The sequence below is a fragment of the Amblyomma mixtum genome, chromosome 3 (genome assembly GCF_055824585.1).
Source record: "Amblyomma mixtum isolate Tamu chromosome 3, ASM5582458v1, whole genome shotgun sequence".
Lineage (NCBI taxonomy): Eukaryota > Metazoa > Arthropoda > Arachnida > Ixodida > Ixodidae > Amblyomma > Amblyomma mixtum.
The window spans coordinates 71,861,801-71,888,941 of record NC_143014.1 but is presented as its reverse complement, the minus strand read 5'-3'; the positions used below and the strand labels follow the sequence as shown (position 1 = coordinate 71,888,941).

The 27,141-nt window shown below is 47.1% G+C and overlaps 1 protein-coding gene across 1 annotated transcript in view; it reads left to right on the top strand.

Moving 5' to 3' along the window:
- LOC149350555 (uncharacterized) overlaps positions 1-17,286 on the top strand; it is a 43,934-nt gene extending 26,648 nt beyond the window's left edge. Inside the window, exons 11-15 of the mRNA XM_089576897.1 lie at positions 2,952-3,142; positions 14,971-15,054; positions 16,028-16,085; positions 16,177-16,292; positions 17,148-17,286. Coding sequence (XP_089433023.1) covers positions 2,952-3,142; positions 14,971-15,054; positions 16,028-16,085; positions 16,177-16,292; positions 17,148-17,286 — 588 coding nt within the window. The remainder of the gene's footprint in view (positions 1-2,951; positions 3,143-14,970; positions 15,055-16,027; positions 16,086-16,176; positions 16,293-17,147) is intronic.
- Positions 17,287-27,141: the final 9,855 nt, after the last annotated feature.

Genomic DNA, 27,141 nt, shown 5'->3' with positions numbered 1-27,141 from the left:
CGTTCCGCTCTGCAAAGGAAGCATCCAGAGTATGCTACTGTCCTCCAGGTGATTCGAAATGTTTACGCTGCTGTGAGCGTCTGTAAGTTGAGACGACCGCAGTCAGGCCGGGCAGCCTCTGCAACTTCCCCGAAGGTCGGTTCTCTCGCCAAAGGCGCTTCGACAGGAATGCGATTCCCGCGAGGAGGTGGGATGCATGCAGGTGATGGAATGTCCTTGGGCACAGAGATACCCACCACTTCGCTGAACGTCAGACGAGCGAGATGACGGGCCGACTTGAAAGGCGACTCTGCGGCAAGAGCTGCGGCCGCGGCAGATGCTCTCCGTGCTTGTGGGGCGGGCGCCGCACTGCGCTTGAGGCCGCAGAGCATGCCAGACGCGCCATTCCAGAGCACTGAGTGTTGTCGCCGGAATGGACGGCGCCATCCATCCACCTTCATCTCCTGTTTCGCATGACAGAGGTCCTAGTACACGCATACTTGTTGCAAGTATTACTCGGCCCGCATTTTTTACGCTCACCAGGCGATCTTGCGATCACATTGGTCAGCGTCGGGCAACGTTGAACGCCACCTAAATGATGGCGCTGGCAAGATGACACAGTGCGTTGCCAGCGGGAACGAACGTTGATCGTCCACAAGTCAAAAGCAGGATCGGCTATAACTCATCGTCCAAAACTGAAAGCCATACATTTCACGTATGCAGTGCTTGCTGGCTTTGTGTTAGTTTTTCTTAACATTCCTACAAGCATACGTATGGCAAGCGTGCCATTGCACGACAAGAGCATTTTCATGCGCCTAATTTGTTTCGCATTGCACGCCTTCGGCTTGATTTTCACCTGTCTGATGAGCGCTGGAACAATTCTGCATTTCCATGCCAAGTGCGCAGTGCCGCAAAAATATCCTGAGCAACAATACGTCGCCGCCAGGCCGATTGCACCCATGCGACGCAGCGGCGTGCACGTGGTTCAAAACAAGCTGGCACGACATGAGAGTAAAGCTCTTATCGCTGCGTTGTGGCCCTTCACTCGCAGGTGATAATGGAAGGAAACATTGAGTATCTCTCCTGTCGGTGCGCGTGCATTACATATGTAGGACACTGGAATTGCCGGTCGTATGGGCGAACGCTCGAAGCGCAAGGTCATCGAGGTCATCGATAATCCCGCTCCCCTAAAAAAAAAAAATGATGAAAATGAGGCCCAGACCTTGTCCTCTGGCAGCGTGCCTTGAAAGCCGGCGCACGCCTCCTGTTGGAACTCTTTCTAACCGTATAAACATGTGCAGGAAATGGCGTCATGAGGAAAAGCCCGATGCGACACCCAGTTGGCGCCCGCTGGAGATAGGTGGTGAGAAAACAGCGCCAGACGCCGTAGCCTGTACACACTGTCCTTTACGGGGAACTGTGCGCGAAAAAAAAATGATAGCTGCACTCAGCGCTATCAGTACCAGCGAGCTCCTTTACCGCAACTGCCCCCAGTCGATCTCCAAGCAAGCGCAATTCTAGGAAGAAGCGATAGGATTGCAATATTCATACCTTAGAAGGAAAGAATACTACGGGCTCCCGGGTACTAGAATAATGTTATCTTGTGTGCATAAATACAGACCTCACCGTCAGACTCTAATCTGTAGATGGGCGATAGTAGCTCATTTGTTGCTCATCGACAGAATCTTCCTGCGCCCTTCGGGCTTTTCCAGAGTGTAACCACAGATTGTGATGGTGTGTATTGATATTGATCTTGATATTTCCTTATTGAGACAACAGAGTCTCTCGTATGAATGGGCAAAAGGCAGACGTACTTTGCTTGACGGGTCCCGAACACCCATGCACTCCTCAGGACACACTGCACGGGAAACCAAATAAACGCCATTCATATTTAGAAAAAAGCGAAGAAAGAGAAAACAAACTCGCTGTTGTACGCTATCAAGCACTATCCCTCACCACGACTTGCTTTCCAATTGCACGAATTGTTTCTTAAATAGGTGTTACGGCTGCCCCAAAGACCAATGGTGAGCGCTCTCAGTGAATTTGGAGTTTATTGGGACATGCAATACATTGTACAATACACTCACGAAGTGTGGGAAGCAGAAGCTTTAATGCTTCTTGACAAAGCCTAAACCTCGTTTACGTTTCAAGGGCAGTCAGCAGTGCAGCAGAAACAATAGAAGAGGTATTTACAACTCAGAGAACAGAACGAAATGGTGTATATATTAATATGGTAGTGAAGGCAGGGACAACTTGTTACCCCAAAAAATAAAAGTAAAAAAGCAAAAGGTAAAAATATAGAAAACATATTCTTAGAGCTGCTTATAACATGAATGAACGAAGTAATACAAAATTCTATTAGAACGTACAAGCAAAAGACATTGCACTGATTTGATCACGAAAAGTCGACCTATGTATATAGGGTTATGTATTTGAAATGATGGATCGGATTTTCTTTTTAAATTGAGGCACAGTGCGGCTTTCTTGAGCATACGAGATCAAGGCCGGGTATTTGTTATATAAAACTACCAGCTGATGGTGGCTAGATTGTGCTCAAAAGTCTGTGCATGTTCGAGGGGCGACCAAGGGCACCAGGCGCAAATTGTAGGATATAGGCCTGTCAGTGTGTGTTTGTGAAAATGAGTGGAAACCTTGTTTCACTTGGTGAAAGAGTAAAACTGCTAATTTCTCTATGTAAGATTCCTGAGATGGGGGAACTCTGAACGTTTCTGCGCAATGTACGGACAACACTCGTAATGCACGCTTTTGAAGGGAGAGTATGTCGTCTTGATCGGTCTTGGTGCAAGTGCCCTAAACGAAGTTGCAGTACGTGAAATGTGAGTGAATTAAAGTTAATTATAGTTGTCTTCGAATTTGAAATAGCAGGAAATACCGAAATTCTGCCTCCTATTGATGCTGAGGTTTCGTATTCGCTATTTCGAACTGACTGGCGCGCTCGCCGTGACACGAAGGTGGCAGGCATGCTGATCTACTACATGCTGACCGGCTGTCACCCTTTCGGCAAGTGCGACGACGACTGCCAGCTGAACATTCTCGAGGGCCGAGTGGTGCTCAGGCCTGTCAACTCGGAACTGGACGACCTTGTCCACCACCTTCTCGCGATGGAGCCAGAGTACCGCCTTTCGGCCAGCAGCGCAAAAAGGTAAAGACCGCTCAGTTTCTCCGCCTGCAGTTTTTCCCCCTGCCGCTGCAACGCTGTTATAGTTGCACTGAAGAGGAATATTAACTCGTCTTTTCACTGCGGGAAATCGATCTACACGTTCTGAACGTTCTTAGAAACTTCGAATTATTGTCCTGCGCGGTTGATTTTTCTAATTTAAATCGTATTAAAGGTCCCAGCTCCCGCCTTTATTTGAAGTCGCCGCAGACGGTAGGAGGAGTCACCTAACGCGTGGAGTGCCTTTCAGGCAGTCGTGTGGCGGCTTCGCCTTCGATTTTATTTTTTTTTTTAGGTTTCCGTGAATAAATAGATCCAGTCAGAGGCTACATAGCCGCAAACTAGGCGCACGGAAATAAAAATACGCTTGGACTCATTGATTTCGCCGATCGCTACGTATCACTCCGCCGATGGCAGAGCGGCAAGCCGTCACAGAACTGGCTGAATGGTTGGTTGACTCCTCCTGCCGTCTGCGGCGAGTTCGAAAAGAAAGGCGGGAGCCGGGACGTTTAATCCGATTTAAATTATGGAAATCGGCCGAATAGGACAATAATTCGAAGTTTCTAGGAATGCTCGGAACGTGTAGATCGAGTTTTGCCGGTAAAAAGACGAGTTCAGATTCCTCTCTAGTGCGCCTTTAAGGCCGTAAGGACTTCTCGCGGCTGCCCAACCTAGGAACGCTGAATAGATGCAGTTATGCGAGCAACTGGTTCATGCTAGTGTCTCTCTGCGACCAAAGACCGGTAGGCATTTTGGATGACAGTTCGATGAGGCTTTCTCTCTTATTTTGTTTTCTTTTTATCTTATTACACACGTGTTCTAGTAGTCGCAGGAATGCGTCTCCAAAGAAAACTTGACTTTGTAGGCAAAGGCATACTACCACTTCCCCATGCGCCTAAAGCAATTCGCGAGACACTTGCCTTGTGAATGGCGTCTACGTAAAAGGAAAGTTAAAGCGAAGTGCAGCGAAAGCGTCAGGCTCAAGAGCTCAGCGTCCGCACATGCAAGACCACCTGATGTTTTCCCGAGGAAAGCGCGCGGCACTGCAACGTCACAGAGAAAAAAAGAATGTAGAACTGTACTCTGTTTACATTTTGTTGACATTGAAGTAGAAGCTACAGCTCGTGCCAGGAAATCAGGGTCGAACCACCCACTACAGTAGCCCCATTACCGGCCGCAAGCTAGCGTTGAAAAGCTTCAACGTATACACACATTGATTCATGCAGCACATCAGATCTCTCGTGGCCTGTCACACCACATATGTTTAACCTGGCTTATATCCAGGCTGGGCGCCGGATGCGAATTGTACGTTGGTGTTATCTAGATGCACTCTTGTTTGCAAGGCGCATATCAGTGTAGCTCTAGTCTTTTTAGGAAAGGATGTTCATTGAGCAATTACGGGACCACTGTTACGTAGAAACCCATCAGCGAGAAGTCCTGAAGATGCGAAGCTATTTGGAGGATAAGTAGAGAGCGGAAGAGGCAACATTGACAGACAGACAACGGAACATTGAGACTGAAATAATTCCATTTGAACTGAACGTTAACAACTTCGCGTCGACTCTAGACTCGGGACAACCCCTTGTGGCGAATTGGGAGAGTAGCAGTGCAGTAGGAGATCCTGATATGTGCGCGAGCCAAACTGTCTTAAATCGTCGTTGCCATCGCGGCAGAGTTTATCACAGATCAGTTTTGTCTGACCCGAGAATTCATTTTTTTTCAACTACCCGACCAACGGACGAATTGAAGCGCTTATTTTCTCACGAAATCGTTCATCTCCTATCGATTCCCCGTCATAATTGGTCGTAATCCGAATAACAGCGGCAATCAGTTATGTCAGGAGTCTTGGGCGACCGAGTACATAGCCCATCTGTGCCTCAACTTATCGCAGCTCCAGATTAGCGTTGTACGTAACGCGTTGCAAGTAATTGATTACCTGCAACACTTTACATTTTCTTCTAATTTTGTGATTTATTGATTACTTTTGTTAAACGGTGACGTTGTAAGCAACGGTAGAGCTTCGAGAACCTGGCCTTGGCGGCAAACACTGGTGCTAGCGGAGATATTTCCTTCGTGGCAAAGCGACAATGAACTGGTTGAGGAGAAGCATCGCGAGCGATCACGTCCGAGCGACGACTGAGTCATGGCCGCTTCCCTGCGGCAGCGCCCACCCCGAGAAATGCCATGCGACCGCTTTGTAAGGACCCCCCGCCCGGTCAGATGGCACTACGCAACTTACCACTCAGTGTGTATACCTCTCAGTACACCCAACTCGACGGGTTGCACACAGAGCACGAAGGCGGCGATATCGGCAACCTTCACGAGCTATAATCCGTTTCATATAGAGCAGTGAACGCTGCGGGGGCTGCAGAGCAGTGCGCCCGCAAAGCCATATTACCAAGTATCACCCGTTCTGCCCGAAGCCACGGTGAGTGCATGGGCGAAAATAATAAGTGGTAAAAAGGGAAGCGCTGGCGTTGGAAATCATGGTCGAAGCTCTGCAGGAGGCGCTCAGCGTTCGGGCCCTATGGCTACAACTACGTGTGAACTACTTTTTAGGCGCGAATACTGTCAGCGCGATTCGCCCTACAAGCCGCGTATCATACCGCTACATTTAATTCTTACTTCTCTAAGTCTCGATGACCCAAAGGACGAAAATGTGGCAAGAGGTAAAACGAAGTCCAGGAGGTTGCCAGTCACGGCACTTAAGATTTGTCGCAATGAAATGTGCCAGTGTTCGCTTTGGTTGTGTGGTGAACTACTTTTTGGGCGTGGGCTTAGCCTGCGCGAGTAGACGCGCTAGCTTTCGCAGCGTTGACAGCTATGTATGAAACGGATCGAGTTAGAGGGGGCGCCTAGTAATCCAGTATGGCGGCGTTACGCAAAACTCCTCCTGTAGGCCGCCTGTAGCTGGAACCGCGCTTGCTTTAAAATTTCACAAGCTCGCGCTTGTTTGTCAATGGTGGTAACCTCGCGTGAGCCGGGCTTTCTTTTCTCGCGGGTATAAAGGAATAAACGATAGGCAAGAAAGAAATCGCTGTCTGGCGTCTGAAAATGGCCGACGTGAAAGCGGGGCGGTACGTAGGCGGTCGACGCGCTCTTTTGCGAGAATTCAGGATGACTGATATCGAGGATGAAGATTCGTTTACGACGAGCAAGTGAATGACAAAACTAGAGACGCAGTTGTCCACATTTAGCAATGCACGTAAGCCCGACCCAGCGATCGTAAGCGATTTATTTTGCGCCTGCGCAGGAAAGAAGCTAGAAAAGTTTGCCAGTCACTGTCGCTTGAGTTATAATTGATAAAGGTGTGCCCCTTTCGCGTTTCTTTCGCGTGCTCACGAGTTTTATTAACCACGTGCTACTTCAAATAGGAATATATATTGCTATTCGTGTGTACAGATGGAAAGTGAGAACAATGAGGTCGCCTTTTCCACGCACTGTTTTCTAAGTAGTGGACTGAAGGCACGTAATGAATTGAAGGCCACCGATACAAAATTCTTTTCATTCGATTTTATTCTATTCTTATCATCCGCCTGTCTCAGTGACTCATTCCAGTCACAGCAAGAGGATTGGGCAATAACGGAGCGCAAAAGGAATAAGAAAGAAATGAAATTCGAATGAAATCATCCTATTACCCCACTCTTCTTTCCGTGGATAACAAAGAGCCTTATAAGCATACACTCATGCTGTAATAAGGAATGTCATTACAAAGATCAGCACAAAACTCTGCGCGCTTGGAAGGTGCCCGTTAGTCATGTGTACTCAGCGATGTGAACCAATAGAGCCTCGTGTTCACATTGTGCCTCCTGGTGCATGCAAACCACTTTTTTTTTTAAATGGAGGCGCAGTCCCAGTACAGAAGGTCCCAGTACAGTCATTAACTCCTTCTGTATAAATGTGTCCATGTTATAATTTCTTTTCTATACCAATAAACTGATTCCGATTCTGCCTGATAAGAACTGAATCATCATGATCCTACAAGCGTTCTACTATAGCGATAAATTTGCTGTTCCTATGATCTCTGTGTACTACTGGCACCAGAAAAATTACGCAGTTGCACTTAGCGACACTTAGATCTCGTTAGCGGGTCATGAAGGAGCGAGCGATCAGAAGTCATAGTGTTATAGGAAAACTATGACAACAACGTCTGAATGTGCCGGAGAAGCGATATCAAAGGAGCAAACGACGTGGTTCTGTGCGCTCCAGTCTCATTTAGAGTCATAGTTCGCGGCGCAGCCTCAGCGTGGCGTCAATTTCGTGAAAATCGCCGATAGCTCAAGAAGGCGAGTAAAGCAAGGATTCTGTTGAGACCGACACTATAGCTAGAGTGTTTTGTAGTATCAGCAAGAAATGTATGCGGGCCATGTGGGCATCTATAGTGGAAAAAATAACAGCGTAACAAATACCAGGACGAAAAGGCACTGACACGGCGCTGTTCATGTTCCTTTTTGTCCGTGCCTTCTTTGCACTGTTATTTTTTTACGCGAGTGAAAGGGCGAGTCCGCGAGTGGCCGGCAGAGTGAACTTGCCATGGAGATCAGGTTGCAAGGAACAAAAAGTTTAACCTGGTTCCATCGTGCTTCTACTTTTTTTACCGTTAGTACCATCTATATGAGGACCGAACGTCAATGGTAGTAGTTCGATAATATCTTTTAAAACTGATTAAGCTCGGGGTACCCACGGTCACGCCTCCATACTACGGTGAGCGGTAACTTTATTAAATTTTTACTACTGAAGGTGCTACTCTTGGCTCAGAAACCAAACGCTGGCTGCGATGTCTCGCGCGCGGCGGAGCTCGCGCAAGAGAAGAGTCAGTAGCTTCCCCACTAAGCTCAAATCGACTGACGGATGGCCAGGGGGTTGAATGTATAGAGCACGCCGGCTAATCCTACGTGTTTAATCCCACGTTCCTGCCTTTTTTCCGCATTGCAAAAGCCTACAAAAGTTTTGCAGAGTGTTCAGTCATTTCTTCCACGAGGTGTAATTCAGTCGAGCCTGGATATATCGAACCAGCATATTTTCAATTATTGGATATATCGAACACACGGATTATCCCCTTGAAAATCCTGCGCTAAAGTATAGGAAAGTCGCGTAATATATCAAGCTCTAATTTCGCCGGTTATGTGATTCATCGAACGGCGCACCGCGCCCCTTGAAGTGGCGCTTCACCTGACTGCGAGCACGATCACTTCTCAATCGCTGAGACGGGTCGGCTGCGCGGCCCTGTGCACCTTGTTGGCAGCGCTAGCTCTGTGAAACCTCGCAACAAGTTTGAACATGGCGTGTTGTTTCAGCGTGGCGTTCGCGGTCTCTTCTACTCAATTTTCACGCCACATCACTGCCATGCGGGGAAGCGAGCTTGACTAACTAAAGCCGTTCTTCACTGCCGAAGGACCAACTCTATCTTTCTGCGCTATTATTATACTGGTAACGGGATTGGACATCTTATAATAGCCGGGTGCAAAGCACCGTCCGCTACGCCTAGCGAGCAGTGTGCTGCCAGCAGGTGGCACGCGTGCTTGCAAGAAATGCGTCACTAACGTGGTTGGAATATATTTTTGTTTCTAAGCTTTTATAACGCTGTTTTATATATCGAACTATTTCACCATCCTCTTGGAGCTCGATATATCCGGGTTCGACTGTGTTCCCAAAACAAACCAAATTCTTCATGGAGGAGAAGGCGTTGATGAGCAGGTTTTAATACTGGTATCGCCTTCAAGGCGTAAGGTGTTTTTCTGCAGATGTATGCTGGGTTACTGGGAAAACCTGAAGGCACTTCGAACGGCTTTAATCTGCGTCTGTACATCTCTGCATATTTGTCTGCGACATTTGAGTACATTTGTGCTATGACAATAAAATTTGGAAGGAGAATATCGCAATAGCAATCGATCACTTTTCTGCAATTGTACAGGTACTCTTGGCGGGCTGTTACTGACCCCTGAATCAATTGCATGTCAGATAAGGGAACTGTAGTTGTAATCAGTTGCTTATTTTCTGTAAAGTCTGCAAGGGTGTTCCAAATGATTTACGCGTGTTCTGGGCTTATTGTCTGCTTTTTTAAAGTGATAGCCAGTGTTGAGCGTCTCTTCCTCTTGTCGTTGGGAGTGTACAGTCGGGGACAAAAGTCTCTGGACCACGTGTTCCTCTAACGAAGCCGATAGCTCTGCTATTAGTCGGCGGCTGGAGACCACACTTGTGGAGGTGAAAGTTAAATTTTTGTTCTTTCATCTCCACAAGTGCGGTCTCCAGCCGCTGTCTGATAGTAGAGCTATAAGCTTCGTTAGAGGAACACGTGGTCCGGAGACTTTTGCCCCCACTGTACAGGGCGGAGCGAAGGGTGAGGTTGTTGAGGCTCAAGGAGGGAAAAGAGCGGCGTTTAGTTTATCCCCCTTCAAGGTTTGGGGTGCGTTTTCAATCTAGCAAGCTTACGCGTATCACGAGTGCCGTGACCACTTTTCTTAACCAACCCTTCCCTCCTTCCCTCTTCCCTTCCCACCCTTTTCGTATACGCTTAGAACAAAAGATATCATTTGTACTATTCACGCTTGATCGTCCTGTAATTTAGTTTGTAGCAGAGTGCTGAACAGCAAACACAGGATGAACACTGTACAATAACCAACGTCAGAGGGAAGCGCTACACTTACATCGCGGACCTCTGATTCAGCCAGGGGAGACAACGCCGCCGCTAAAACGTATAAAGCGCTGAAAAATCATATTTCATGGTTTATATAATTGGAAAAACCAGCGCAACGGAATACGAGACAACAGAAGGACAAACACCAACGCTGGTAAAAACACAAGAAAAAGCATGAGAAAAAGATACCGCACAACCACGCAACCTGAATGAAAAAAGGCACGTCACTGATTAAGATACGCAAGTTCCTTAGGTAGTAGATTGGTGTTGTCCAGGCAGCGCTGGTGTTTGTCTTTCTCTTGCCTCGTTTACCGTTGCGCTGTTTTTTCCAATTCTTCAAACACGTACCAACCAGCCCGTATTTGCACTCTTCTGGAATTCATGGTTTATGGTCGGGGGAAGCATAATCTAAAAAAAAAAATCTTAGAAATTCCTGCCATAGCTCGGTGCTACTGGCCGTGTCTCCTCGTGAGCCAGAGCTAACAAAAGCATTGCCCTAAGCGCGTATTTCCAACGAATCCGTGTGCAGCCGTCCAGCTTATTAGGGTAGCATATATGGAGGCAAGCTGCGGAGAATGTCAAGACCGCGCTTTTTGCTTCCGCGTGCAGGCGAAATGCGCAACAGCGAGAACTACGCGGCTTGTGCTACAACTGTTACAGCGTGACGGTTTATCGCACGTTTAGAACGGGCTGTATAGATTAGACTCGCTAGCTTCTCATGTAAAAATAGCAGAACCAGAAGCACAACGTTGCGCTACGTGCCTTCTCGGGCAGCTAGATATGTTCAGACATTCAGCGCATTTCCGCTTGACGTCATTTCGATGAGTGCATTCCTCGCAAGACAAAGCAGGGGGCGAAGGGAAGGGGAGAGATGGTCTCATTCTCGCAAGCTAGCTACGCTATCAACGGGCAATCGGCGTTCCGAGTTCCTCAGAGTCAGTTTCCGCTCTCGCACACTCTGCAAGGCTTTCAAACAGACTCGAGCAAAACAATCATCTGGCTGCATTGACGTTCGCATGAAGCAGGATGTCAGGCGACGCTTCCTATGTGTTGTACGGACGTCTGCCGCAACATGCGTGCGTCCGCCGTGTTTGAAACACTAACAAAACGCTCTCGCGACTGCGTTCCGAGGCGAATGACAAGGAAAAGAAAATCCACCCAACAGTTCGCTGTCCCTGTCCCCACGTAACTGCTGCCCTCAATAAATAAATTCGAAGACGTCATTTAAAGACGGCGAGTATCACTGTCCTGACGTAGGTCTTTCGGCCAAGAAGTTTTTCAATCGCCACACAACCCATGCTGAATGACTAATTACGACTTTACGTTACAAAAGCCAGGGCCAGATTCAAGGGAGTGAGGTCGATCGCCCTCCCCAAATGAGATATTTGGGGAAACACGAGAAAACCATGTTGAGCCTCATTTTTTCGACAAGAAATGCAACGCTTTCGTTACGCTTAAGGCTCCGAAAAAATGGCACGCTTAATTTCCGGCTTCTCTGATGTCTATCATTTGGCAGCGCCATGAAGACATGAGCAGCTCGATGAGCGAGTCTGCGCGGGGTGATGTACTCAGAATAGCTACAGTATGCGATATGATTACAACATTTGTGAAAGTTTTTGCCGGCAAGGCCTCTCGAAAGCGGTCGCCGACATGCGATCACCCAGGTTGAGTATTGTATTCTCATCATGGTTCGAGTTGTCTATCTTGGAAATGGGGTAACTATGCTAGAAAACACGGACAACAGAAGAAGAAGTGAACAGGACGCGCGCAGACTCAAACTTTTACTTGATGAAATATGACGTATATACAGTGAACAAAAACCAAGTGCACAAGGCTATCAATTCGCTGCCGTCACAACCTCGCGTCCAGAAACCGCACCTCACAAACAGCAAGTACAACGGAGGATCGCTAACGCATACATGTTTTTTTTTTCTCTATAATATATGCCTCAAACAGCTCTCGTGTACAGCGATTCCTATGTCTGTAGAAAATCTTGTTCTTATCTAGAAGAGCAAGACACTCCTTGTTTGTCTTTCTTTCAGCGGTCAGGCAATGTTTTGCAACGTCGGAATACCAATCAGACGACAGCTTGTTAAAATGTTCGTTTAAACGAATATTGACACACCGGCATAAATACACCCGCAAAAAAAAATAAAAAAATTCGTAGACTACAGCGCGCACGCAGAGAACGTACCGTGAACTATGGGGCTATGGCTAGTCGTACTTTCAATCTGGATACGTGCACAGAAACACTACATCTACCCCATAACGTCGCGCAACGTTGCCACCTTATGCTGGTAAGGAATCACAGCATATTTCTTTTCTTCCTGACCGTCGGATTGTGGAAAGGCAGTCGCACCACATTTAACCTTCTTTGTCAGTTTTTCGCCATCTGCTGCTATCACTGAGCTCCGGTAACCAGCTGCTTTCAATCTATTCACTTGATGATAAACACTCTTCGTCATCGAGTTCTCTACATGTGGCTGCATTGAGATGACAAGCAGACATCGCGTTTTCTTTGCTTGTTTTGTCTTATGCGAAAAACAACTTTTGTAGATGTTTGCCTGGTAAATGGGGGTTAATGAAGAGGAAATAGCTGGGAGCAAGCCTTTAGGGTCAAGTATTCTGCCTAGTTCGCTCGTGCGTAAAAATATCAGCGTCGGGGGAGGAAACACAGGCGGAGTATAGACCTTTGCATCGGACGAGGATCTTGAAACGTCTTCGCTAAGAGAGCCATTATCGCAAAGGTCTTTATACGGAAACACTTTCAAACAGTGGCCTTCAAGCCCTGAGACTGAAAATTAACTGCTCTGGTATTCGGTCTCCCTAAACTATGATTTGTACTGTGCGATGTCAGTGCACGTTAAAGAACTCCAGGTGGTCGAAATTTCCGGAGTACGAGTTCACTACGTCGTCCCTCATAGCCTGAGTCGCTTTGGGACGTTAAACACCCATAAACTAACCTAAACTAAACTAAACTATGATCTTCTCGCTTTGCAGTTCACGCTTCAATTTCCGTGCACTTCATGTCCAGAATTCTTGGACAAAAATTTTGAATATTAGAATATTGTAAGGCACTGTTATAGAAATGTTGAAGGTAATGGTCCATTCTTCTGATTCATAGCAAAATCTTTCTTATAATTTTTTTCCATCACAAACCAATGTGAAACATTTTTGACGATAGCAAAAATGTTCATAGCAAAAAAAAAAATGCTAGCCTGCCGACAGGAGATCCGCCGATGTATTGATTTTATAATGAAATCTCAATATACGAAAAAAACGCTTCCATAAACTCATTCCCGTTTAGAAATGCTTTTGCCCAAAATTGCTGGGTATGCATTTCAGGCTGATAGTACATGCAACCTAAATGCATTCGCGAACCCTTGTACGCGTTCACGTGATTTTCACTTGTCGATGCTTTGAGCATTCGGTATGCAGATCATTACATTTTGTGTACAGTTTCACGCCCGTCACGTGGTCGAGAATGTTATAGGACAAGTACACATTACTTTTTTGGGCCTACTGCCCAGGTGCCTTGAGCCAGAGTCAGTATGCTAACTCTGCTTCGGAAATACTGCTGTGCCGCGATCCAGGGTACTATATATCTTAGCGCTATATATCTTAAGACGCAAGAATGGTGTTCCGGTCCGCAAAATATTCGTGCATGCTTCTGAATTTGGCAAACGATGAGGTGTGCTCCCTGCTCAGCGCAGGTTCTTCCTCACAAAGCACAAAAGTACCAGAAAAAAAATTCTCGTAAATGTACGCTGCTCGCTTCACAAATATAAATTTTGCGCAATCAGTGTTTGATATCAAACTTGAAGTTAGCAAAAAAAAATCTCAGAGATAAAGACTCCAGAAAAAGTCGCATTTCCACAGCTGAATCCACATTTTCATTCGAACATCAGCCAAGCTGAATACAAGGTACACGCTTCCTGGCATTCCCCGCAATGATTGAATGGTCGCAGCGCCAGGTTTCCCACTAAGTAGCTGCTCGAGATTTTTTTTTTTTTTTTGTACATGCGCCAGACTATAACGTGCCCTCCCGCGCTTGCTCGTAAACAAAGTAACACTATACAGAGGGTGTTTCACCTTAAGCCTTTACACAATTTTTAAAAATAGGCTTTTTGAGTTAGAAGAGCGCTTTTTTCGGCATAGCTTTGTCAGCGGTGTAGTACATCAGAATACAGCTAAGGCGTGCTAACTAGCAGGCTGGTGAACTAATTTTGTAAAGTTAACTTTTTAACTATTACCGTTAGGCTCCTTAATTATTGAGAGGTGTGTAGCCCACCGTAAGTAATATTCATATCAGTTTTTAGAATTTCAGAAACGTTGTTGGCCTCGGCTCTGTGGCCAAAAATACATACGCTCTCGAGAAGCTTGCAGGCAAAGCAACTTCTCCGGCGCCCATAACTCGTCGAAATAGCCAAAACTTGTTGGGCCACAGTTCCGAGGGTAAACGCGTTTTCGAAATTCTAAAAACCGATACGGATATTAATTACGGTGGGCTACACACCTCTCAATAGTTAAGGAGCCTAGCAGTAGTAATTAAAAAGTTAGCTGCTCAGTACTAGTTAACCATCCTGCCAGTAAGCACGCCGTATAGTTATATCCTGATGTACTACACCGCTGACAATGCCATGCCGAAAAAAAGCGCTCTTATAACTCAAAAGCCTATTTTTAAAAACTGTACAAAGTCTTAGGTGACACACCCTGTATATAATATGAAGGCGTAGGACAACAGGGAACCTCACGAGGCTTTTTCTTCTGGACGTGCAATATGGCTCAGGCTCTCAGGGTGAGGTGGCTCGCACTCGGGAGGAAATGCGCGCCAGACAATACGTTCTGGTGTAACATACACAGCAATATTGTAGGAGCGGCGCATTTTCTTGACTGCTTCCTGGTCGGCGTCGAGATGATAATTCCTGGTGTTTGCCTCCCTTTTGATAACAACAAAACATGATGCATGTGAGTGCCATTACCTCCTACTGTCAGTCGTTTAGTGATATCACCCGGTTACTGCACTGTACGAAAAAAAAAGGCACAGCGTCTTACATCGTTCGTTCTTGACCAAGGAGAGAGATTGTGTTTTCTTCTATGTGCGTCGCTTTATCGAAAACGTTATTTTTGTAGGTTCTGCGAAGCTTGTCAGTGACATGCGTCTCTCTTCTCCCAGGCATCCGGTGTTCTGGGGACCACGGAAGCGCCTTTTTTTCCTCTCAGCCGTGGCTCTTGAAATGGAACAACGGAAAGGAGAACGGTGATTATTTTCTGCTCTAATGTTGTGCGACGTTCGGAATCGGGCTCAGAATAGCAAAATCAAGTCTGCTTGGGAAAATTCGTAGGAATGAATGGACGCAAAATGTAATGCCACACTTAAATGCGCCTTGGCAAGGCGGGCTAGCCAGCACAGGAAGCGTACAGAAAGACAGGCCCCTGATGACAGGTTGATGGATGAAAGCGTGCTGAAGAAAAAAGGATACTGATTTTGTCGACGGCGCGGTGTCCGTAACCTTCAGTCATTGGCACTGCCTTTGGAATGGCGTCTTCGAACCATCTTTCCAGTCACGTAGTAGGTGCTAGTATCTATCTCCTAAAATGTCCATTAAAATACTGCAAACAGAAGAGTTCATCTCCTGGTGCCTCTCAGGTGTAGCTGTGACACACAAACATTCCGCCGCTATTTCAAGGCCTGAGCAAATCTGTGCGAAGAATCTTCTGTGACTTTCGTCAACGCTGCTTCGCAAGATTTTAGTCATCATTAAATCCCAATAATGCAACTCCATCAATAGACATCTGCCGCTTCTAAAGGTGCAAAGTAATAAAATGACCAACGCTACCAGCGCTTAAAACAGACTGGTCGCTTGGTCCAAGGCACTTTGTCTGAAAAACCAGAAGGAAGTGCAGTTATCGCAAATATTTCTTCTCGGTTGCACTGAGGAACGGCAACAGATAATGGTAATGTTTTCATATGAGCGGTAAAGCAAACATTTTTCTTCGCAAAAGTATCGCCTGAATGCAAAAGCGAAGTCATGACGCGGAACAGATGGTGCTTATATTTGGCGCAGTTCCTTGGTGTTTCCTTTTATGGCATTGTGAAGAAAATGCTGGCACATAGCTAGTGTAGTGCTTTATGAGAATAATCTATGTTTTTCTGTTTATCTCACAAGTGTGGAGAAAACATGTGCTTTATTGAAGCTTACGTCGCTTTTCCGGGCTGTTCTCTCCAACAGGAACACAGACGGTATCCTCCACCAGCTCAACATGGCTTGCAAGTTTTGTTCTGGCTGGGTATGACATGTATGCGCTCATTCGGGAGTTAGAATGTGAGTGCCCGTTTATTAACATTCCTCTCCGTTTTCTTGTTTCCACTTGATCTTAGACTCGCCGCGTTCCTCCAGAAGTTATTAAGGACGCCTTTCCTGAAGACCATCCTCCGGACGAAGCGACCAGTCTGCTCAAACTCATCAAGCGCTGTACGCTGGAATACGATGCTATGTAAGAATCAAACTGTCATTGTTTACTGCGGCTTTTAGTGTTTATTTGTTTAGTGTTTATTCTGCGCCGCTATTGTTTCACTGAAATTTGTCTTGACAACTCATCCGTTTTCTTTCTCGACTGCTTCTCGATCCGTCGTATCGCCGCTGGACTTCAGGTGAAGAACTGTGCACGTGTATATATTGGGCTACATTGTATATAATTAGAGAACGTAGCGAGGTATACTACTACGGATACCTTTTGTACTGTTCTTTGTTCAGGTTGACGTTGACGTATAAGGGCGCAGAGACATTTTTGCACAAGGAAAACCTTTACGGCCGTTCGCTCGAAAAAACTTTTTAGTCGACTATGGTATCTCTTGTTTTTAAGAATGGTTCAACAAATTTTGATGAAAATTCTTTTCCATTCCAATTTTGTCAGGACCAGAAACTACCTACCCACACTGCGAGAGCACTGGCGCTACCTGTCACACATTTGTCTTCCTTTCTCTCTCCACCCCCCTCGGGGGAAGAGAGGAGAGGGCGAGTATGATGGTCGGTTTCAGACAGCCACTGGATATGAACAGAGAGAGGCACAGACCTCTTGCTCTGAATATAGCAGCAGGCAGAGCGACAGGCAGGAGAGGAGCCCTTTTTGTTCGTAACAAATACGCCGACTATCTGTGACGAGGATGTGATCTCTGTGACCTAATGTAACGCACCTTCTCTTCGCTTTTAATGGGTGCATGCGTTGCGCGAGCATTCACTGCAGCCGCAGGATAAAACACGTGTACGCCTAATTGGAAGTGATTGCCGACCACGCACCCCAGTGGCCCTTGCACAGCGGCTTCTGGCGTTTCGCGCAAAACCTGTCCAGGTCTGCCGCGGCCCGGAACGCCCTGAAACAACCCGAAAAGTTCTTCGCCGAAGCCTTCCCGAGCCTGCTGATGACTGTGCACGGCGTGGTCCGTCGGATCCACTGGCGCTACAGCCCCTCCGTGGAAGCCTTCTTCTGAGGCTGCAGACAGCGGCGATGCCCCGGCGGGCCGAGACTGCTGCCGGACCTGATTTCGAGGCGGGTGAAAAGAAAACCAAGCCCTCGGCGGACCCAGCGGGGACGCAGGGTGTTCTTCGGGACCTGTCCGCGTGAGGCGGCGCGCGTGAATATGCACAGCGCGCGCGGGGGAGAGGAGGCGTCGGCGCGGCGGCGGCGGCAGCAGCAGATGGCCTGATTGGGCCACCCTTCTTCCCTCGGCGTCGTCTCGAGCGCGTCAAGGACCGTGCCGCCGCCGACACCCGAGCGGGCCGCCGCCGGCGCGGAAAAGAGCGATGCAGTTAATTTGTGCCGCGAATAAAGTTGCCCGCTGTGGCCGCGCTAGATTGTCGCCCCCTTCCGATTCGGTGATTATCGGCGCCGGCTGCAGCGGGGGCCCGTAATAAACGGCGACAGGGAGAGACGTGATCAGCGGGGGCGCGCGGCCTTTGTGGCGCCGCGGCCAGAATGGGGCTCCGGGCGGGACACTCCCGCCGGGCTCACACCCCCGGCCATTGTGCGCGGACCCACACTGACAGGCTGCGGAACACGACCGGGCCTTTTCTTGTCGCCAGCGCGAGCATGCATCAAGAGCGGCCAATGGTCCCTTTTGGAGCTCTATTTACGGACGTCATGTTCTCGGGATCGCTGCGTGTAAGCGACGAGCTTTCTCTTTTCTTGCCGGCAGGGCGACGTGCGATGGATGGCCGCCGGGGATGCCCGGCCACATTGTCAAACAGAATTTTACGAGACATGTTCGGCCACGCGTGCCGCCGCTGCATCAGAACGCGCCCCGCCGCTCGGCTCTTTCTGTTTGCTCAGTGTGCGCAACTCCTCCGCAGGAGGAAACGTCCATCTTTTCTCGGAAACAGTCTCGCTCGCCTCTTTATCTGCCCGCGCCCGTTCTTCCCTTTTTTTGTGCATAATTTCTTGCGGCGGAGAAGGGGGCGGCCAACGCGTGCCAACGCACGCGCGAACGGGCCCCGTTCAGCGGTGTCGTACCCGCCGCTGCGGTTCCCACATGCGGGGGCTGTGAGCCGGCGACTGAAGATTGTGTTCTTCTTTTCCTGAAAATTCTGCTAGGGTGTGACAGTCACTGAAAGAAATAAGCAAAACTTCGGACACGTTCCGGCACCGAGGACACCATTAAGCATGTAACTCCTCAGAATTACTTGTAAAAGCTGCGCTGATGAACTTCTCTCAATAAGTAACATGTGTGTTGATGCGCAACTACATTGCCATCCTTGTAATCTTAGCGGCGTTCCATTGTCCGTTTGTCACATGCTATACTAATTTCCGGTTTTTACGGATCCAGCGATCCACTTGTTTGCTTATGCAAATAGAACAAGTTTATTAACGAAAAAAAAAAAAGCTCAGTTCAGTGCCGTTCAAGTGATCAAGAAGCGACAGGCCTGAATGCGCGATTCAAGTGGACATTTTTTTTTTTTATCAGTGGCTTATGTTTTAGTACGGTGGGACTTAGAATTTAAAAAAAAAAAAAGCCATTCAGGTACAACTGGCTTCAGTAGCTTGTGTACAGGATGTGGACATGGTCCACAAACATTGTGAGAAATTAGGCAGACATTCTTCAGGAACTTATATGAAAAATGGTCGATTCTGCCAGCAAGTGTTCCGGGCATAAAAAATTGATTCCACGCTTTGGTGTCAAGAGGACAAGTTTGTGCAGCAATTATTGACTGTTATCCATATACCTGTTCGGTAAAGAACGCGAAAGTTATGGTTCATCGCTAGCTGCCATATAACACCGGCGTTAGGGTTTCGAGCTTACTAGCATAACACTCCTGAAATAAGGAATGCGTAAAGAAGTGGCGACAACTGCAATTTATTTGATTCTATAGTGTATGTAGGAACAGCTCTCCTTAGTGTTTTAGCTGGTGAGGTGAGGCAATGTTTCTTCTTCGGTTTAAAAATTTAAACGTGGCATGACGTCGTTTTTTTTTTTTCCCCTTGGTTGAAAAGAATTTAATGAATTCCAAAAAAAATTCATCGAGGCAGACTTTCACTGCCTTCGGACCTGTGTGGCTTCTCTCTAGCGACAATCTTTCTCACACCATCTAATTTCAGTTAATAGCAATGAAACAATTATTAGAGCTATACCACGACCGTAGAAACGCCCTGTATATTGGACGCCTCATAACGCAAACTACTACATCTTCAGTTTATACTTATTCACTACATAAGGATGCGCAAGTGAGGAAAGAAAAAAACATCAAAACCTGACGTTGGAACACGAGCATAATCTGGTTGAATCAATCCTTTTGCCGGTCGCCCGAGCTCCTTCCCGATATTTTTCGCGGTTTCTGAACAGCGCTTAGAACAAGCTGAAGAAACATTTGGAATGCAGACCGAAGCAGGGTTCCAAGCATCAAACTTACCAGTCGGTACCAAAAGAGGCAGCAGTGACACGGAATGAATCGAGGATTCATTCAAAGGGTTTTGTAAATTCATATTGGAGTCGCAATGACCGACGCGACCAATGCAGCAGTTGGGCGAGTTCACGGCAGCGAAGGATGCTATCAATCCGTCTCTGTCGGTTTGCAAAGGAGAAGCGAGAAAAAGAAAAACATGTTTTCTCGCAGAGGGGGAAAAAAACTGCATAATTGAGCTCAAGAGCTCGTGCTTAGCGATTTAGAAATGGTTCCCGTCCACAAAGTTGACTACCATTTTATAACCGCAAGTTGGAAACCGATGCCCGCCTTTGACCAGCCTGCAGTTTAGAGTTGCTCATCCGTATAGTATAGAGCTTAGGTGTTTCGACCCAAGGAAAATGCGCATATCCGCGAGGCGTCGCGGCACACTGGATTCTGCGCTTTTGTTTGCCAGGAAGGTGGAATTAAGCTGTCGGAGGGGTCTGGCTTGCAAGCGAAGAACCCTCGCAGTCACGAACACTCGCGGTGGCCGGAGCCCCGAGCGTGAGCTGCCAGTCGGGGCCGGCGCCTCCTGACGTGACAGGCTGGACGTCCTTCTGCTGATTAAACGTGACTGGGTCTCGCGCGAGGCGAGCGTGAGCAGCGGGTGCTTGCGCTGCGAGCGCGTGCCGCCTGAGCTGCGCCTCGGTCGCTTCTCTCCTACGCTGCCCTCCCAGCCGGCTCCGCGTTGGTCAGCGTATACATGGGGTAGATAGCGAGCGAGCTGTCCAGTTTCAGACTCGGCGACTGAATCCAGTCGCTCGACATGCAATACAAAGCTGCTTCTATGGTAGCGGAATAAATTTTTATGCTCGTATATGAAGTCGTATATGAAGAAACGCCGAAACTTCAACAGATATCTCCGCTAACCTCATTGCAGCAGTAGGAATCCCAGTGATAAATGCTTGCTGGGTTGGAGATTTTGAGCAGGTGCGCCTTTATAAAGCCCTTGATGCAGTAAACAACTGCTCGCACCAGACTACTTCACAACAACGGAGTTTTGCTATAGTTGTACGTATTTCGGTTTGCTTGCGACGTCAAAGTACCTATTTGAGAAAATTCGAAAACTTTGCAGCTTCCTTATACGTCCCGAAAGTGAACTGAAGATTCTTATTGTGGCTTGTACAGGGCGACAGTGTCAACTTCGTACAATTTGGTTTTATCTTTTTAGTATAATTTTACACTTGCTCTTCGCGCTCTAATGCTGCTTTACTTTAGCAAAAGTCATTACGTTCCGTGCCCCCTGATTCTAAGCTGAGTATCTCTGAGCTGAGCTGAACTAAGGCCTTTTTAAAGGCGTTTGTTTATTATGACGAAGGTACATGTGGACTGAAATATACGGTGAATTAATGATAAATCCAAGGACAAGTACGGACAGTCCCAATATACAGCAACCACAAATGTAACGTACAGTGCATGAAGGAAGCCAACAGTCACTGAAACCAAGGAGCATAGGGGATGTTTCCATTTTTGTATTTGTTGTGTTGGTCAATGAGAGATCAACAGCATAATTATCTTATCGATTAAAGATAATTCGAAAGCAGAAGAAAAAAACACAAGACACCGGTGGGATCCGAACCCACTTCTCCACGAGCCCCTTGAAAACGATGTTTGTTATGTAACAGCGCCCTGTACTTATTATATAACAGCTGTAAGATGTGGAAAGCATTAAGGTCCCAGGACACCAAACGTATTGGCATCATTCATAATCCGGATCAAGAAGAAGGTTCGAGAGGGAACAAATTTAAGCCTCCTGAACAAACAAAAACGGGAATATCTCAGAACAAACGATAATGGGAAGACTGAAGTAAACAAATTGCATTCATGTTCAGTTCTGGTGATTTATTTCGGCTAAGAAGCCAAGCCCGTAATGTTCATCACAACCTTCCTTCCCGTAATGTCGTAAAAACGAGGCCATTTCGTTTGTTTCTGAAAACTTTACGGGAAAAAAAGAAGCAGAAACTATCAGTTTATGGATTTGGCTTGAAAAAATTAAATTAAGCGGAGAGGTGAAACTAGTGGACGTGTGCCGCAGCAGTTCTCCTGTAGCCACCTCCGCGTCCTTGGGAAATGTGAGGGAGAGCGCTGCGCTACTTCAACTGTGTAGTCAGCCTTGGTTGCGCGTTCACGCGCTGAAAAAAAAAAAAACTTTAAAGAGTAGCCTTACAAAATAAGCCTCTTTTGATAGCTCTAGCAACACAGAACAAATTGAACAAGGATTGAGGGTATACCACAGCCCTGAGAGTGAGGGAGAGGGTGAGAGTTGAGGATGAGCTTCAGTTTCTACAAGAAGGCAAGTCTCTCCGAAACGCTGACTAAGGCTTCCCCTCGACACTCGCTCACTTCGTTTTGTGTTTTCAAGAATAGCATCTTCCTGCCCTCTCTCTACCGTTGAGCTCTGGAAGCAGCCGAAGCATACAAGAGAGTCCTCTTATGCCGTTTTTTTTTTTTTTTAATGCGAAAAGCTAGAATTATTAACCACGGCTTCCAAGACGAATGGCTGCGCCGCAGGTTGGAATGCAGTTTTCACTGCCTCCATTTTCTTCGAGCATGTCCAGTTCGAAGAGCATGCCCAATCCGCGGGGAACGTTTGTGTCAGTGGGGCTAATGGACGGCATTAGCTACGAGCCTGCTATTCTAAGACAACTTGAGCGCTTTTACTGCCGCGGACAAAAAAAAAAAAAAGATCGAAAACTCCCGATTGCTGCATCTGCGCTGCCTGATGTTGGTGTCATAAAATCTTTTTCCTGCGCCTATACGAGCTACGCAACTAGCTTCGGGAGTTCATTCGCTTATTTTTCTGCATTATCGAGGCCAAACTGTGGCGCACTAAAAAGAGGCGGACTGGTCTTCAGACCAGAGACCTCGAAAGCAGTCTTCAGGTAGTCAATTTCAAGCTGGTTAATACATCCAATTCTGCGTGGACATATAAAACGTACTCGTGCCGAACTCCGTATTAACTTAGCCTCGCTGAAAGCAAAAAAGTACTTGCTTGCTATTTACCCCAGCTTTCCTCTGAGTCCACCGAGCTGCCTGGCTGGTTGAACTGTCGCCCTTTATTACCACTGAATTGCCTCTTTAAGCGAGGATGCAGCAACACCCATCCTGATTATCAGCACAGCAAAGTCGACGTTGATGGCTGATACCAAGAGCTGTTTAATGACCAAATAAGTACGCTCACCGCACAAGCACGAGCCAGTGAACGGGGTTATTCAGTTTCAGGGAAGGGCGCACACCCAAACTGCCTCGAAGGTCATCGCCTTTTTAATGACACCGCTTCGTTCGAGATGCTAGCGACGCAGTCTCGTTCCAAGTCTCGGGCACACAGTCATACATACTAATGTTTGAAGTAATCAAAAAATAAACAAACATGCCTGCGATGTCGAACCTAACGATGTGAGCGGGAATTTCTCTCTCTTATTTTCTATTGCAGCATGTGCACACAGGCCAGCGTGACATGCCTTTTACTGAATACTTTACGTCCTCCAAACCCGTGCCTGCTCACAACAATGCACAAAGCAGAACAAGCAGCAAACCCAAATAGAAGATGCACCGTACACATAGTCCGCAAATGCGAAGATATGTTGGCAGTGAAGCTAATAATTATACTGGTTAGTTGTGAAATATAAATCTATGTATTGTGTGCGTGTATATTTAGTATTTCTCACTTTTTCTCGGTTCTGTATTCCCTTTCGCAATAATGCTGCGTGGTACTACAGTCTTGCCATTAAATTAAAACCAACAAGTTCTCTAGCGCGAGCACGTGCTCGATACACGAACTTCATTTTCCTACTATCAGCAGGAAAAGCAAATTGACTGTGAAAGCGAAATTTTTTTGCAGAACCGTTCAATACTGCAGTCAGAGAATGACGAGCGTGACAAGAGCGGTTCTACAATGCATAGAATCTGTCGACAAAGTAAACCGCTACTGCTACGGCCAGGTTTAAAGAAATATAATTTTAAATCTGCTTCCGTAGTGCACTTAATTTTCCTGCTGATAATACATACCCGAACGCGTATAAAACTCGCCACCCAACCGTGGCACCCCTCCAGTTTCAAAAAGAGTCGCGTTGAGGCTTAATAATTTTTCCCAAAAGTCGCTTCTCATTTGTACGCAGAAAGCTTGCACCCTCAACGTCAGTAAAACAGTGGAGTGTGGATCGCGCCTCCACAAAAAACGATAGTCGAGCAGGGGTCGAAGGGTCAGGCACGGCACGGAGACCACTTCCGGCCGAAACATTCGTGGACTTATATTTTAAGGCGAAAGCCTGTAATCGTTGAAGTGAAAGTCACAACTAGTCATTGCTAGTCACAAGTCATCACTAACTAGTCATTAACCAGAAAGTCGCTAGCCTTTCTAAGCTCATGGAGCAAAAATCTGTGCGCGAGATCTGTGTGTCGCATCTGTGCGCTGATGTGTCACTCGATAAGCAAGAAAATTCTAAAATCTTGTGCACGGCGAGAATTGAACCACCATCCTTCCATTCTACAGCCGAGTGTGCTAACCACTATTCTACGCAGAGTATTTTTTTTCTTTATTGTATGGAAATAGTGCCGGAAAGAAAAATCTAAGCATGCCCATGCCACAAAACGCCAGGCCACCATACCCTTGCATTACCCCACTATCCAGAACATCAAAAGTCTGGGAGGCACACACACGCATCCAGATAAGGTAGCCAGCTTCAAAGCGCGTTGTTCACGAAACACAGATTTCGACGACCGTGAGGATTCGGCGTGGCGGTCCATCATGCGGCTCTTCCAGAGACTAAAAAGTCCCAGCAACAGGTTGTGCCACATGATCTATGCTACGCCAACTTCCTGTCAACGCATATGTAGTTCTCCTTGTCTAGCGTAAGGACGTTGGAGAGCGTTGCGGAGAAAAACTTTCGCCTCATCGCACTTTAGATCACCAAAGTGCACCCTCGAAATTTTTTATTTGTTTATTTATTTGCTTATTCAATATACCCCTAAAGGCCATCAGGCAAGGGTATTACATAGGGGGGAGCAACTACATGCAATAATACAAACCAAAATTGGCAAGTAAAAAGGTGAAATACATAAATATGTAAGCACATAATAATACTTACACAATCTGAAACCACGAAACATCAGCCAGTAATATGGCCAGAAATGAAAAAAAAAAGAAAATAATAGGTGCATTTGAGAATATGACAAATGTTACGAAACAAAATAACAGTACAGCTGAATACAACAAGGGGTACAACCAGTGAGCAATGCTAGACAGACATTTGTGTTAGGAGGTCCTCAAACTTTTTCATGTTTATTTCTGTAGCTATGTGCGATGGTAGGTTATTTCAATCGATTGTAGCGCGAAGCATGAATGATTTTGCAAAAGCAGAAGTGTGGCATGAGATGCGTTTTACTCTAAACGGGTGATTACGGCGTGAAAAAAAAATGGCTGTGGCTCAACTTGGTTAAGCCGGGAAATCGCGAAAGCAATACCCATGGCTACGCCCTCGCTCACATGATAGTCGTGCTGTTGTGGTGCTTGTGTGAAACTTGTTGTATACCTTGGTGCTGCTGTGGTGATCACTTGGCTATTCTATGTACAACTAGTAGTGAAACTATAATCGCTGCGCTGTGAGGATATACTTGGTTGCTGGTGATGTTAATGCAGACTGTAGAACTGCTGTTCCTGCACTGGCTACAACGGCATGCTTGGCACTCATGGTAAGTGTCCTGGTAAATCCAAGTTGAAAGGCGAAAGCCTGAGTGCTGCATTCTGCTACGCGATTGTTCACTGCACATTTTGTTGGTACATTAATTAACTGCCAATTAATGACGCTTAAGCTTCGCCTTTAGGAGTGGAACGCGACAGCGTGTTGTAGCGCTGCCACGGAGTCCAAAGAACGCCACCACCTGTTCGGCGCGGTGCGTTGCCCTTCGAACGCAACACTTTTTGAGGAAAGGAAATGGTCTGTAATTCTCTGTCATCTCGGTGGACACCTGAGCCGCACCGTACAGGAAGGGAGGAAGTGTGAGTGAAAGAAGAAAGAGGGGCCGTAATGAACATAATGAAAATTGTATTTGAGGAAAGGAAATTACTCATTAACTGTCTCACATATCTCAGTGGACACTAGTCGAAAATTGTATGTGAGGAAAGGAAGTTGCGCAGTAACTGTCTCACATATTTCGGTGGACACCCGTCAAATTTCGCGCGCGGTGACGTCACGACAACTTGGGTCAATCTGAAACGCGGACAAATACGCCTTGCTCGTCGGTGAATTGGTTTTTGAGGAAAGGAAATGTATCTGTCTCTCATATCTCGGTGGAAACCTAAACCTCGCCGTAACGGGAAGGGAGGAAGATGGGAGTGAACGAAGACATCGTATTCACTAGACGCACCTTTGTTCATTCCAAACCATCGAGCTGGCATGGCGGAGTGGTAGCGTGCTCGACTCGCACTCCGGAGACCGGGGTTCGATTCCCAAGCTCGGCAAATTTCTTACTGGGTTTTATTTATTTATCTGGTCTGACTAGAAAGGTCTGAGTAATTGGTTAAGCAGGAAATTAATTAAACTAAGTCAAACTTACTTGGAGCATCACTGAACGATCCCTTTAATTGGTTGCATGGTTAGTAGCCAAAGTAAAATTAACCCCGTTTGAAATTCGCGCACTGTGACGTCACGACCGTTTCGACCAATTGAAAAGCGTGACATTTCTGTCGACAGCTCCTGCTTACAACGATGAGGCATTAAAGGCTTCCGCCTTAGGCCGGGATACATGCGACGTTTTTTCCGACGACATTCGCGCGGCAGAAAACGTCGCGGCGGCGCGACGCTCGGCTGGAGATACATGGAGCGTTGAAGCGGCGGCGCGCCGCCGCGTATCCCTCGACGCGAAAGCAAATGTGATCAACAAGTGGCAAACACCACTGTGCAAGGCGGTCTGTGAGAACAGCGACGCTGACCATTCTGTTAAAATCAGGAAAGTTTCACTTCGACACCATTGCACAAATTTTAGCACGCGCGCTTAAGTATCTCTAAAAATTTGCGAGCTCGAATGCATGCCGTCGCGTACCTTTGGACGCCCGCTCAGCCGCGGACACCAGCCGCTGCAGTTTTCTTCGGCAGATTCGCTTCAGGGAGGGAGCGCAGGCATTCCGATCCAAGATTCGGCCGTGTTCTCCAAAAAAAGCGACATTTCAAGTCTGATGAAGCGTTTATTTTCACGACAATAACATTTCCGTGCCAAAAACACGGCGCAGCTCGACGGCCATGGCGGCCATGTTGGCGGCGGCAGGCAGAGGACCGGAAAAGCGGGCTTTCTGCGCTGCCATTGGCTCGCTTCAGCCGCCGCTTCCGGTCTCACCGGACGCCGCGCGTCAAAATCTAGCCGGTCCTGATCGGCGGCGGCGGGCGTTTTTCTCGACGCCGGGCGTCAAATCT